At 43.5% G+C, this 15,398-nt stretch overlaps 1 protein-coding gene across 2 annotated transcripts in view; it reads left to right on the top strand.

Annotated features, from left to right (window-relative positions):
- Positions 1-2,581: 2,581 nt before the first annotated feature.
- Positions 2,582-15,398, top strand: part of LOC109875202 (choline transporter-like protein 5-A) — a 111,265-nt gene continuing 98,448 nt past the window's right edge. For both annotated transcript variants that reach the window (XM_031810493.1, XM_020467436.2), the window contains exon 1: positions 2,582-2,745. In XM_031810493.1, the coding sequence (XP_031666353.1) occupies positions 2,661-2,745 (85 nt within the window). In that variant the 5' untranslated portion in view covers positions 2,582-2,660. The remainder of the gene's footprint in view (positions 2,746-15,398) is intronic.

Raw genomic sequence — 15,398 nt, 5'->3', positions numbered from 1 at the left:
AAAAGTAACACAATAAGATTACATAACAACAATGAGGCTATATACAGGGGGTACCGGTACCGAGTCAATTTGCGGGCGTACAGTTTAGTCAAGGTAATTTGTACATGTAGGTAGAGGTAAAGTGACTATGCATAGATAGTAAACAGCGAGTAGCAGCACTGTAAAAACAAAGGGGTGGCCATTTGATTAATTGTTCAGCAGTCTTAGAAGCTGGTAGAAGCTGTTAAGGAGCCTTTTGGTCCTAGACTTGGCACTCCGGTACCGCTTAGTGTGCAGTAGCAGAGAGAACAGTCTATGACTTGGGTGACTAGATTTTTAGACAATTTGTTGGGCCTTCCTCTGACACCGCCAGGTCCTGGATTGCAGGAAGCTTAGCTCCAGTGATGTATTGGGCAGTACCCTCTGTAGCGCCTTACGGTTGGATGCTGAGCAGTTGCCATACCAGGCGGTGATGCAAACAGTCAGGATGCTCTCGATGATGCAGCTGTAGAACTTTTTGAGGATCTGGGGACCCATGCAAAATCTGTTCTGTCTCCTGAGGGAGAAAATGTGCTGGCGGCCCTCTTCACGACTGTCTTGGTATGTTTGGACCATGACAGCTCGTTGGTGATGTGGACGCCAAGGCACTTGAAACTCTCGACCCGCTCCACTACAGCCCCGGTGATGTAACCGGGGGCCTGTTCGGCTGTAGTCCATGATCATCTCGTCCTGCTCACATTGAGGGAGAGGTTGTTGTCCTGGCACCACACTGCCAGGTCTCTGACCTCCTCCCTATAGGCTGTCTCATCGCTGTTGGTGATCAAGCTTTCCACTGTTGTGTTGTCAGCAAACTTAATGATGGTGTTGGAGTCGTGCTTGGCCACACAGTCGTGGGTGAACAGGGAGTACAGGAGGGGATTAAGCACGCACCCCTGAGGTGCCCAGATGTTGAGGATCAGAGTGGCAGATGTGTTGTTGCCTACCCTTACCACCTGGGGGTGGCCTGTCATGAAGTGCAGGATCCAGTTGCAGAAGGAGGTGTTTAGTCACAGGGACCTTAGCTTATTGGTGAGCTTTGTGGGCACTATGGTGTTGAACGCTGAGCTGTAGTCAATGAACAGCATTCTCACATAGGTGTTCCCTGGTGGGAAAGGGTAGTGTGGAGTGCGATTGAGATTGCATCATCTGTGGATCTGTTGGGGCGGTATGCAAATTGGAGTGGGTCTAGGATTTCCGGGATGATAGTGTTCATGTGAGCCATGACTAGCCTTTCAAAGCACTTCATGGCTACTGACGTGAGTGCTACAGGACAGTAGTCATTTAGGCAGTTTACCTTCGCATTCTTGGGCACAGGGACTATGGTGGTCTGCTTGAAACATGTAGGTATTACAGATTTGGCCAGGGAGAGGTTGAAAATGTCAGTGAAGACACTAGCCAGTTGGTCTGCGCATGCTCTGCGTACATGCCCCAGTAATCCTTCAGGCCCCGCGTCCTTGTGAATTTTGACCTGTTTAAATGTCTTGCTCACATCGCCTACGAAAGCGTGATCACACAGTCATCCGGAACAGCTGGTGCTCTCATGCATGCTTCAGTGTTGCTTGCAAAACGTCTCTGTACTTGCTTCTTGTCTCCTAGCGTCTGTCCTTGCACTCTCAAACATTTACAGATGGACTATTGAGAGCATCCTGTTAGGATGTATCACCGCCTGGTACAGCAACTGCACCGCCCACAACCGCAGGGCTCTCCAGAGGGTGATGTGGTCTGCCCAAAGCATCACAGGGGGCTTACCTGCCCTCCAGGACACCTACAGCCCCCGATGTCACAGGAAGGCAAAAAGATCATCAAGAACAACAACCACCCGGGCCCTGCTATCATCCAGAAGGCAAGGTCTGTACAGGTGCATCAAAGCTGGGACCAAGAGACTGAAAACAGCCATCAGACTGTTAAATAGCCATGGTACCCTATATACATAGACTTGAAATCACTGGCCACTTTAATAATGGAACACTAGTCACTTTAATAATGTTTACATATTTTGCATTACTCATCTCATATGTATATACTGTATTCTATCCTATTCTACTGTTTCTATGCCGCTCTGACTTTGCTCGTCAAATATTTATTTATTCTTAATTCCATTCCTTTAATTTAGATGTGTGTGTATTGTGTCTATTGTTGTGATATTGTTAGATATTACTTGTTAGATATTACGGCAATGTTGGAGATAAAAACACAAGCATTCTGCTACACCCGCAATAACATCTGCTAAACACATGTATGTGACAAAAATATATATATTTGATTTTGATTTGAAACTAAATTCTAGTCTGGTATCCATTTAAAAAAATGTATTTCACAGAATGTAATTTCCTACAATATTAATATCTGTCTGTCACACAACAACAACAGTATCCCATACACCCATCTCAATAACCCAATAAAAAAATACGCAAGTAAAAAGTACAGCAGACACATTTTATCATAACAGTAGCCTATTGGGCACACAAAGGCACATGCCTCCACTAAGGTGCGCTATTCACATACATCCCCTCTCTTGATGACGCTCCGTGCTATAAACAGTGCTGACGCTGAGCTGCGTCCTTGCATCTCTAGGGAAACGCTGGGAGAGAGGAGGAATCCTATAAACTTGGAGCCAAATACGCGACTGTTCATTCACATCCATGCCATCGAACCTCTACACATTAGACAATTCCATCGTTCAAAGTGAAATGGCAAGAAAATCGGACGTCCCTTCCCCTTATTACGGTGAGTAGCCTAGCCTAATTTAAGTCAAGTGTTTCACAGTGATGGGGTCTGTTATTGAATATGGCACGTTCATTGCGCATGTAGCATGGGTCAGAAATTGGACCATCAGCCTACCTACCGGCACATTATATTTAGGATATCGGGCATAAGGTGAAATTGAGTTCTCAAAATATTGTCAAAGCAACAGGGAAAGGGATTTTAAGTCGTATTTTTGTCTCAGGTTCCTTATGGTATTATTTTGACCACTAATTATTGAGCATGTTCTTGTGCCTCCATGAGCGCAAGTAACATTCATATGAAACCCTACCCTATTACATCGACATACATTGATTAGGAAATGTTTGTCTCTGTCATTAATAATGCTAAAGCTATAACATAACAGCAGCCCTGCGTGAAATCCTCAACTTGGCATCAACTGGCTTTGCTATTTTGGTATGCTTTTCGATTCGAAGCCCGGAGGTTAACCAATGTTACGAGCCACTCGCCTGAATATCGTCGGGGATGCAACTTTGTTGTTAGTAAGGGCATCATGTGCTGCTCGCGCACAGGGCACATCTCGGCGCCGAGGATATGGAGGATGGTAACTGTAGAGTTTTCACTAGTTTTCACTAGACAACACAGCCACAAAGTCGCTTTTTAGGGTTAGGCACAAGGTTAGCAGTGTGGTTAGGGTTAAGTTTAAAATAAAAATGTAATAAGATAAATTGTAGAAAATGACTGTGGCTGTGCTAACTAGTGACGATCCAACTGTAGGCTACTGCAGCCTCATCTGACGGTGAACTATAACTGAACTCTCTGAATGTAACACTATTCATCATTCTTTAGGCTACTTTTATAGGCTATAGTCTATATTTGAGTTTATAACTAGATGACTCACATCCTTGCATTGTTGGCCTTTGCTCACTGAAACTTGAGCACAAAACAGAAACAATCTATACTCAGGCAAGTGTGCAGAGCATTTGAAGATGATGAAAGAAAGGTTTTCGTTTATATTCCACATTTAAATGACCCTATCAATTTTCTGAAGCTTTTCACAAACACCATTCTTAGGTAACTTATGGTTTTCAAGGTCATTAAGCTGCTATTGTAGCCTATATTGTCAACCTGGATTCAGAGATAGGTGTAACATAGTAAACGAAAGTCCAGGACACCGAAATTAGTACGATATGTTACATATGGTATGTTATGTATTAATTTGTGGGTGTCCATCATGCATTTATTGTGATATGTTATGAATTACAATTCATATGATAAGTTACAAATTAGGAAAAGGAAAGGAAAGGCAAAGGGGATACCTCACCGGCCAGTTTATTAGATACACCACCCGGTTCACGAAAATGGATTGCTCCTACATCGAGACATTCAGTTACCGTTCAAAAGAACATTAGAAGAATTGGCAAAATGAGTGACTTAAGCGACTTTGAGTGTGGAATGATCATCGGTGCCAGGCACGCTGGATCAGAAGTATCTCAGAAACGGCCCCCCGCCTGGGCCTTTCACACAAGACAGTGTCTAGGGTTTCCCGAGAATGGTGCGACAAAAAAAAAAACATCCAGTCAGCGCAGTTCTGTGGGCGAAAACAGCTTGTTGATGAGAGAGGTTGTAGGAGAATGGCAAGAATCATGCTAGCAGTCGGGCCACAAACAGACAAATAACGGCGCAGTACAACAGTAGTGTGCAGAACAACATCTCGGAATGCACAACTTGTTGATCCTTGTCACGTATAGGCTATTGCAGCAGACGACCACACCAGGCTTGACTCCTATCAGTTAAAAACAAGAAAAAGTGGCTCCAGTGGGCACCCAATCACCAACACTGGACAATTGAGGAGGGAAAAAATATTGCCTGGTCCAATGAATCCCGATTCCTGTTGCGTAAGCAGTGTGAGTCCATGGCCCCAGCCTGCCTGTCGACAACGGTGCAGGCTGGTGGCCAATCTGCAGGAACTGTGTAATGCCATTGCATTAACATGGACCAACGTCCCTGTGGAATATTTCCAACTTGTAGAATCCATGTCCGAAGAATTCAGGCTGTTCTGCAGGCAAAGGGGGGTCTGACCTGGTACTAGATGGGTGTACCTAATAAACTGGCCGGCGAGTGTATGTTACGAATTCCTATTTGTTGTGGCTAACATTAGCTAACGCTAGCTAGGTGGCTAGCATTAGCTAGGTTAGGGTTAAAATTAAGGTTAGGTTTAGGAGCTAGGTTATATTAAGTGTAGGGTTAGGGGAAGGGTTAGCAAACATGCTAAGTGCACTGAACAAAAATATTATGTGTTGGGCCCATGTTTCATGAGCTGAAATAAAAGATCCCAGACATTTTCCATACACACAAAAAGCTCTCAAGAATGTCTCTAGAATTTTGTGCACAAATTTATGTAGATCCCTGTTAGTGAGCATTTCTCCTTTGTCGCGGTAATCCATCCACCTGACAGGTGTGGCATATCAAGAAGCTGATTCAATAGCATGGTCATTACACAGGTGCACCTCGTGCTGGGACAATAAAAGATCACTCAAAAATGTGCAATTTTGTCACACAACACAATGCCACAGATGTCTCAAGTTTTGAGGGGCCACGCTATTGACATGCTGACTGCACGAATGTCCACCAGAGCTGTTGTCAGATAATTGAATGTTAATTTCTCTACCATACCATGGCAGTACATCCAATCGGCGTCACAACCGCAGACCACATGAAACCATGCCAGCTCAGGACTTTCATGTCCGGCATCTTCACTTGAGTGATTGTCAGAAACTAGCTATCCGGACAGTTTATGAAACAACCAAATAAATTCTGCACAAACTGTCATCTGTGTGCTCATCATCCTCACCAGGGTCTTGACTTGACTGCAGTTCTGCATCGTTACCGAAATCCGTATGCAAATACTCACCTTCAATGTGCTCTCCACAAAATAATCCCTGTTTCAACTGTACCGTTCCGTATGGCGTCGTGGGCGAGCGGTTTGCTGATGTCAACTTGTGAACAGAATGCCCCATGGTGGCGGTGGGGTTATGGTATGGGCAGGCATAAGCTACAAACAATGAACACAATTGCATTTTATCGATGGCAATTTGAATGCACAGTTATACCGTGACGAGATCCTGAGGCCCATTGTCGTGCCATTCATCTGCCGCCATCAACTCATGTTTCAGCATGATAATGCACAACCCCATGTCGCAAGGGTCTATTCACAATTCCTGCAAGCTGAAAATGTCCCAGTTCTTCTGGCCTGCATACTCACCAGACATGTCACCCATTGAGCATGTTTGGGATGCTCTGGATCAACGTGTACGACAGAGTCTTCTATTTCCCGCCAATATCGAGCAACTTCACAATGTCCATTGAAGAGTAGTGGAACAACATTCCACAGGCTACAATCACCAGCCAGATCAAATCTATGCGAAGGAGATGTCACACTGCATGAAGCCAATGGTGGTCACATCGGACAATTAGTGGTTTTCTGATCCATGCCCTTACCTTTTTTAAAGAAATATGAACTATAACTTAGTCAAATCTTTACATTTTGTATGTTGCGTTTATATTTGTTTTCAGTGTAGATACAATGTAGCTAAACGGTAGTAAGTAGTAACACGCAACCTTTGGGTTGTTGGACATTTGCATTATATGCCTACCCATCCATCCCGATCAACCACCCCGACCAACAATCCACCTTTAGTTTTTGCTTTAAGTAACCTTCTGTCTTATGTAATCATACCAAACGTAACTTATCATACTCATTTTAGAATCATGGATTTTCATTTACTATGTTACGCCTAGTGTATGAGACCAGGCTGATATTGTTGCTGTGTTGTTCATAATTGTCATTGCCTTTTTCTCTGAGACATAGCTTCAGGATATTTCTCTCTGCACTGCGGAATACCTTGCTCTCTGTGACAAAGTAGATTGGTACTGGAGTGCCAGCTGGATACAGGAACGTGCACTGTTTTGGAATGCATTATGATTGTGCTCAGTGAAGAGAATCTGACATCTGTCAACTATTGTCAGGTATGCATGTGTGTAGTCTGCCATTTGAATGAGAGGGTTGGATGTGCACCAGACCAGTATAAACCAGTATTATGTTCACTGGCCTGAATGCCTTATTCCTAAGCAGAGTGGAGAAAGGATTTTCTCTCACTTGAACAATCCATTGTTGGAGGCATTGAGAAGCAGTGCTGGTATGGGATGTGTGAATGAGTACTGGGATGTACGATGCTATTAAAATTAGTGAATAATGGGCCTTAAGTCATTTTCACACATTTACATGGAGTGTTAAGCACTGCTACTCTTACTGAGTCAAAGTCAAGCTGTTCGCTGACAGTTATTTCGGCAGTTTTCCATTTCCAAAACATGGCTCTTGCCCTTTAAGTTTTAGCTAACCTTGCCTGAGACCTGAATCCTCCCAGTGTCAAAGCTTTAGTTCAGCGAGCTAACACAGTCTCAAATTGCACAGATACCAGGGTTTAGTATCTGGTTGGTTACACTAAAACTCCCAAGGACAGACATCACTGGCTTGTGTCTCACTTCCTAGGTGGCTACAGTGTAGGGCCAGAGGCAGAGAGTGGGCCAGTGTGCCTTTGTAGTTGGAGAAGTTTCTTTCCTCTGTACTAAGGCTTATGAATAATGAAGCAGGTTCCCCGTGTTGTCTCTGCTGCGTCCTTCTGATCCAGAGATGTGGTTCTAATCTGTTGGTTACCTCCCTCGAGCTGCCTGGGAACGGTGTTTGTGTGTGTGTCTACACAGTTTGACAGTCCTCCGAATGGGTGCTGCTGTATACGGTAGCTGTGTGGCTCCTTATGATTTTTAAAGGGGCCCATTTCCTCTGAACATGTTTTTGTTGTATGCTTTTGCTTCCCTGTGAATGTCTCGCTTCAATCTTCTTACAGTTTTTCTCTTACATAATGTTTCTCTAACTTTTTTCCTTCTATTTGGTGATTAGCAGCAGTGGTGGAAAAAGTACTAAATTGTCATACTTTACATAATTTACAAACAAATCATTTGTGTTTAGTGAGCCTGCCTGATCAGATGCAGTAGGGATGACCAGGGATGTTCTGTAGATAAGTGTGTGAATTGGACAATTTTCCTGTAAAAATGTAATAAGTACTTTTGGGTATCAGGGAAAATGTATGGAGTAAAAAGTGCATTCTTTTCTTTTGGGAATGTAGTGAAGTAAAAGTTGCCAAAAGTATAAATAGTAAAGTACACATACCCCCCAAAAATGCTTAACTAGTACTTTAAAGTATTTTTACTTAAGTACTTTACACCACTGATTGGCAGTGTGAAATGAAGATAACTATGACCCATGAGAAATTTTCTGAACAGAAACATTTGTTTAAAAATAAACGCTCAATTCCAGTAAGAGGACGCTGCATATTGCAAGAGCAGATATACTACATACATTAAAACCAACTTAAAAGGCCAAACACATTCATACAAATATACACTTTTGCAGACCATATCAACTGCCTGAGTACTGTGTTATAGTAGCTGTAATATGACTGCTGTTTGTGTGCAGGCTTTGCATCATTCCAGCAGTGTTTTTTAAAGACAACCTCGAACATTAAACTCAAAAGCTGTGAGGCACAGATTCTGTTTCCCTATGGGCTATCAGCCAGCGTACCAGGAAAAGCTGTTCAAATTCAGTGTCCTGCAGCTAGCCATGGTCCCAGATCTGTTTGTGCCATCCTGTCAACTCCTATGGTCCTTATCATGGCAAACAGTGCCAAAAAGATCTGGGACCAGGCTATGTTGAGGCTTGGGAAGCCTCTGCTCTGAACACTCTTGGTTATTCATGTATGGCACTGCAAGGTTGTGTTCACTCCCCTCATAAATCATTTTGGATGATTTTGCCACAAGTAACATGACTCAAGTAAGGTCGGATATGTGTATTTGGATGTGGGGCAGTATTGTGCTTGTAAACTTTTCATTAAACACCTATTTTAGGTGAGGATAGAGCAGGGGTGTCAATTTGTCAAACATATGGCTCGGGTTAAATCCGGTCCACAGGTGGTTTGAGTAAAACATTATTATGATTTTATTTTTTCTTTGGGTGGGAGAAACAAACTCAATATACTTTAAAATGACTAAAACCAAATTGAAACTGTGTAGAAATGATAATGGACCTAGTTTCTTGACTGTTTCTAGCTCGCTAATAATCACCAAAGTGGAAGCTAGACAGTCAGGGAGCATAGAAAATTCCCCAAACTATTTTTGAGCAAATTTTGACGGCCAGGTAATGTAACTAATTTTCAGTGCGGCCCTCCGGACCTCGTTAAAAACTGAATGAGGCCCCTGGGCCAAAATGAATTTGACACCCCTGGGCTAGCATAAAATTCTTGAATTATTTAGTGTTACAAATTTAGGACTTGAGATTGAAATTTGAATGTGGTGACATCAATAATAGATTTTCTGTTCCACACCTTTTTGAAACGTCTGTGGAGTAAAGGATGATCCATCGCTACCATAATAACCTCAAATAGGTGGAAGTCATCTTGAGAAAATGTGTCAACTCACGGGAATAGGAAATGGTTTATGGAATATAAACCGGACCCAAACCGCTTGTCTTTGTGAATATAACTGTACAATATACATTGGTTTGTTTGCATTGTCGATTGGTGCCCTCTTTTCTTTTACAACTGTCAAGTGACAGTTGTCGGTTGTCGTTACACATTTATTTGTCTTTACCTTGTGAGGTATCTGTTGGGAATGAAGCTCTATGCGATTATAGCAGACAATACCAAGATAACAGACCTCTAACTGAAGTATGTTATTGACTGTGTGGTAATGAATCGGTCAGGGCATATCAGTATGACGTGTAGACTATTCAGTAATTGGTTGTACTAATAGGATTTTTATCATCAGATTGATAAAGGGCTGCAAGCTGTTACTCCCTGTGAAAACCGAGATAAAATCTGTACCGTTCTTCCTCACTCCCTAAACCAAAGGGATTTACCGAGCCCCCAGGTAAAAGCTATCTCACTCCCAAAAAGTTCCTAAAACCTAAAAAGTGCTTTGTCAGCATCGTTTAAGTCTCTTGCTCCACTCTTGTCAGCTCCACTCCTAATAGTGTCTCATGTCTTCAGATACAAGTCTCAGTAGTCCGGTACCAGTCTGTTTGTGTCTCAGCCAACTTTTTGGGGCTTTGCCACGCATCGTTGGCTTTGTCAATGGGAAGGCAATGATGTGGCTACAGACAGTCAGACACCCAGGCTATTCAGACATACTGAGAGAGCAGAGCAGGAAGAGTATGATGCTTTGCACAGGAAGGGAGTGAGTGATGGTGTAGGTCGGATATGTGTATTTGGATGTGGGGCAGCAAGGGATCATCTTTGGAACATCATTTTTAGTACAGGAGGAGGTATGGTTTGTGAAGAAGGGTTGTGTGTTAAGGTTTTGGGCTGTATGTGTGCATGTGTGTGTGTGTGAGTGAGTGAGTGAGACACCTTCTCCCAGATTATGTGACTGCCGGAGGAGGGAGTAGGACAGGACGGGCAGGATTATCTCTGGGTGACAGACCGGGAAAGCAGCCCGTTCACTGTGTTTGAGGACAGATAAGGCCAGCAAATAAACATCAGCACACACACACACACACACACACACACACACACACACACACACACACACACACACAGACACAGTATGGACAACACCAAACCAAAAGCCTCCAAACAATTCTGGTCCCTAAATACATTACCACTATTCATCAAAATGGATGTGAGCTGTTGCTGAAGCAATTTGCTTTATTGCTATTTTTCCCATTACACTGTATACTTGACTTGTCTCTCTGAGAGGTGTAATTTGGAGGCCCTCACTGAGGATGCTCTCTGTTGTCGGGGTTTGTCTACTACTGTCTCTGTCCCCTCTGGGCTCATTGACATTGTCACCAGGGACGGGACTGTATCTGGGAGTTAGAAATGACTCAGCTCATCTACACAGGGAATATGCATGAACTGAATAGCTACAGTAACTCTATAATATGCAATGTCCATGCAAAATTACATAGAAAATGGTAGTGTCCTCAAATGACTATTCCTCTACTCTATTTTGGAAAATATAGTGCTCTGTATGGGGAAATGGGTGTCATTTGACACAAATCAGCAGAGTGTAAGACTGAACTTTCCCATGGTTCACATCTTCTCTTTAAAGGTCCTCAACAACAGTCTTTAATTTATAGCTGAATTGTTGTGTTTGCTTCGTAGTTGGATGCTTTTGTCATTCTGGACTGGACCGTTGTGACTGCTTCATCATCTTGTGTACATGCTGGAAGACTCCCTGTAGGATTGACTCAGAGTAAACAACAATCTGTTTCAAACAACAGTCTGTTTGATAAACTTCCCTTTGGAGAGTAACTAGGAGGTACTTTATCTTACTGCGAGGTAAACACAAGTGCAATGGATGGGAGAGGCACTGCTGAGAAGGTTGAAACTTGGGTTAGCTTTGTGTAGACTAGACTAGGGAATGAGCTGGTCTTTTTTGAGTTTTTGTCTAATTTTGTGAGACTTGGTGCTTGAGGAGAACTTGGTGCTTGTGGGAGTGACAGTTGAAGTATATACCATGCTGTCTATCTTCCGTGGTGTGTATGTTTGTGCATACTGTAAATGCACACACGCGTTCCCTCAAATCTCTTTATCTTCTGATGTCAAATGAGTTAATATGATGAGAAATGAAGGTCATCTTCGTAGACTTGCACTGCCGCGAGCAACATTTTCCATCTTATCTTTGTCCTTGGCTACTGTAAGAATCTAAGAAATTCCAAATCAGTTATGTCGGGGAGTGGGCTCCAGATTCTCCCCCTGCTGTGAGGATCTTTGAAATGACAATTCCCACTGGCGTTCAGATACTAATTGGGAGTGTCAAGCTCAGCGTTGACTCCATTAACACTCTGTACACGCCATTAGCTGTCTTGTTTGCTGGATTTCACAGGGATTCTGGACAGATTTAGCGAGGTGGATTAAAGGTCTGTGTGTGTAGGCAAACCCAGGAAGGAGATGATCTCCCTTTCATATGGTTTTATTGAGAGAATGAACTATATTTGTTTTGTCTATAGTTGAGTCCTTTTTTTGGTGTTTCAAGTTTCAAGTTGTATTAGTCGTGGATGTGGTTTGGAGGAATGTGTGGTTGTTGGAGTGGAGATAGGACATGTTGACTGATGCTGACTGATGCTGGTCTTTGCATGTCTCTGTGTAATTGAGTGAAATGAATTTGGATCGTAAAGGAGGGAACTTTTTGTTAGTGTGTGAGTGCAGTTATTCGTAATGTGTGTGTGTGTGCGTGCGTGTGTGCATACGTACCTGTGTGGGCATCCGTGCATGTGGGTGGGTGCATCTGTACGTGTGTGCGTGTGTGTCTGTGCAGTTCTTAGTAATCGTGCGCGTTTGCTTTGCCTGTGAAGAAGCTAATGCGCAAGCTAATCAACAGTGAAAGTGTTTTACCGAGGGGAAAATTGAGATTCACACAAGAGGACGGGACTGTGGCACAGTGAGTTGACAAGAACACACAGACGACCGTCAGCCACGCAGGTCGCTCTCTTGCAGACACTGTCATCTGTTGCTAAGCAGCTGGTCACCATAATACTTTCAGTAGGGATATGTTTACAGCACCAGCTGTTGATTATACACACCTCTGTGATGGCTGTGTCCTGACTGAATCTGGTCCTGTTTCTTTTTGTCTGTCTGAAGACTCTCAATAGTTATTTGAGTAAAATGACTTATTTCACTGTGACGGACAAGTTATAACTAAACTCAATGAGGAAGTGAGCAACTTTTGTTTATGGTGCAATCCTAAGTTATTACAGTGCTATTATGCTGCAGAGTGACAGGGGAGACAGGCAGGGGGGAAAGTCAAAGGGGGGGAAACGTTATTTTCCACAGGAAAATGTTCGGCTACAGTTGGACATGACTGTGACGGTTAACTCCAGAGAGAAGCCATCACAAAGTCAAGAGGAGGAGACAGTGGGCATATGGGAGCTGACTGGGGAGGGGGGGGATCTCCCCAGGGGTGGATCAGAGGAAGCAGGCGGAGCATGGAGGATACCCAGGAAGCAGGCACCCCAGGGGGGCAGACTGTCCTGGGCTGCTGGGCCTTACTGAGCTGACTGCCGGAGCTCCCTGGCAGACTTACCAGGACTCCACCAACCCCCCTGCACTTGAGTGTGTGTCAGGGAAGGGTGTGTGTGTGTGTGTGTGTGTCTGTGTGTGTGTGTGTGTCTGTGTGTGTGTGTGTGTGTGTGTGTGTGTGTGTGTGTGTGTGTGTGTGTGTGTGTGTGTGTGTGTGTGTGTGTGTGTGTGTGTGTGTGTGTGTGTGTGTGTGTGTGTGTGTGTGTGTGTGCGTGCGTGTGTGCGTGCGTGCGCGCAAGTGTTGTATGTGCCTGTGTGAGTGCACGGGAATGTCTACGCGTTTGCATACTGTACTGTGGGTATGATTTGAATTTCAGATTTCTGTTATGTAATAGGTGTTGTGGAGCAGAAGAGAGAGTAGCTGTCAGTTTCAGGGGTGAGTCACAGTCTGTGCTAAAATGAACAGCACTGTATATTGTTAATATTCTAGGTGACCTTAGTGTTGACTGTGGAGTCGACAGAAACTGCAGAGAGATATATTTGGTTATATTACCAGATGTAGCTCCCCAGTGTACTACTGGACTCATGGCTCTAAAGGTCAGGGCTGTTTGAGAATGGACCGTGTCAGAGAAGGTGCAATACTCTATGCTGCTTTGTGATTCCGGTCGATATGGGTGATGCCAGAGCCATATATGTAAATATGTCTAAATGCACTATATATATATATATGTGTGTCCACATACTTTTGTGTATATATATATATATATATATATATATATACACACACACACAAAAGTATGTGGACACCCCTTCAACTTAGTGGATTCTGTATGGAAGCAATGTCAGCATAGGAGCTGTTCGTCAGGGGGCTTCATGAAATGGGTTTCCATGACAGAGCAGCTGTACACAAGCCTAATATCACCATGCACAATGCCAAGTGTCAGCTGGAGTTGTGTAGAGGTCACCGCCATTGGACTGTGGAGCAGTGGAAACGCATTCTCTGGAGTGATGAATCACGCTTCACCATCTGGCAGTCCGACAGGCGAATCTGGGTTTGGCGGATGCCAGGAGCACGCTATCTGCCCCAATGCATAGTGCCAACTGTAACGTTTGGCGGAGGAGGAATAATGGTCTGGGGCTGTTTTTCATGGTTCAAGCCCCTTAGTTCCAGTGAAGGGAAATCCTAACGCTACAGCATACAATGACATTCTAGACGATTCTGTGCTTACCAACTTTGTGGTAAGGCCCTTTCCTGTTTCAGCATGACAATGCCCCTGTAACAATGCTAGGTCCATACAGAAATCGGTGTGGAAGAACTGGCCTGCACAGAGCCCTGACCTCAACCCCATCGAACACCTTTGGGATGAATTGCAACACAGACTGCGTGCCAGGCCTAATCGCCCAACATCAGTGCCCGACATCACTAATGCTCTTGTGGCTGAAAGGAAGCAAGTCCTCGCAGCAATGTTACAACATATAGTGGAAAGCCTTCTCAGAAGAGTGGAGGCTGTTATATCAGCAAAGGGGGGAAGAACTCCATATTAATGCCCATGATTTTGGAATGAGATGTTCGACGAGCAGGTGTCCACATACCTTTGGTCATGTAGTGTATATGGCTCTGGATGTTGTTATCCAACTACTTTTTGGAAGAAAAAAGCAAATTTGATAACTTCACCCAGTATGCATCTCACTCCTAATGCAAATACCCTTGGTGGTGCAGGACTGATACACATTTACACAGAGAAAAATTGGGATTTTCACTACTGATTGAGGACGGTGTTTTGTATTCCAATAATATTCTAACCTGTTTTTAATGCATGCTAATAATGAGAATGGAATGGAATGAGTGGACTGGAGGCTCTGAGTAGGGTCATCAAATGACACAGACACATTCTGTGCAATAAGAAATAGCTTTTATTTTCACATAATCCATAGCAGTTCAATTAGAGATACTATTTGCACCAAATTAGTTTCTGGAATTGCATCATCGTCTCGTTGTTGCTATGTGTGACTCTGCATCTTCAAGTGAGTGTGTGTGCGTGCACATGTGTGTGTGCACATGTGTGTGTGTGTGTGTGTGCCATGTATTACAAATTGAGTGCACCTCTAAGTCTTTATACTAACTACTGAGTGCATTAATTCCCACTTGAGAATGCGTAGTAATATATAGGTAGATGGGTTTGTTGTTTAGCAACAAAAACTATGCGTGCGCAACTATGGCAAAATAGACAGGGTTGGCTTAGATTGTTGACAACATGTAAAAAACATGTTTATTAAATATATAGAGGCATTTGCACAATGAGCACTTGTTGTCTCTCAAATACACTACATTGACCTAAAGTATGTGGACACCTACTCATTCCAAAATCATTGATATGGAGTTGGTCCCCCCTTTGCTGCTATAACAGCCTCCACTCTTCTGGGAAGAGATCACTAGATGTTGGAACTAGAGGTCGACCGATTTATCGGAATGGCCGATTAATTAGGGCCGATTTCAAGTTCAGAGAACAATCGGAAATCGGTATTTTTGGATACCGATTTGGTCGATTTTTAAAATTTATTTTTTCACCTTTATTTAACCTTTATTTAACTAGGCAAGCC

The sequence above is a fragment of the Oncorhynchus kisutch genome, linkage group LG30 (genome assembly GCF_002021735.2).
Source record: "Oncorhynchus kisutch isolate 150728-3 linkage group LG30, Okis_V2, whole genome shotgun sequence".
In the NCBI taxonomy this organism is placed as follows: domain Eukaryota; kingdom Metazoa; phylum Chordata; class Actinopteri; order Salmoniformes; family Salmonidae; genus Oncorhynchus; species Oncorhynchus kisutch.
This window is presented reverse-complemented; position numbering and strand designations above follow the sequence as displayed.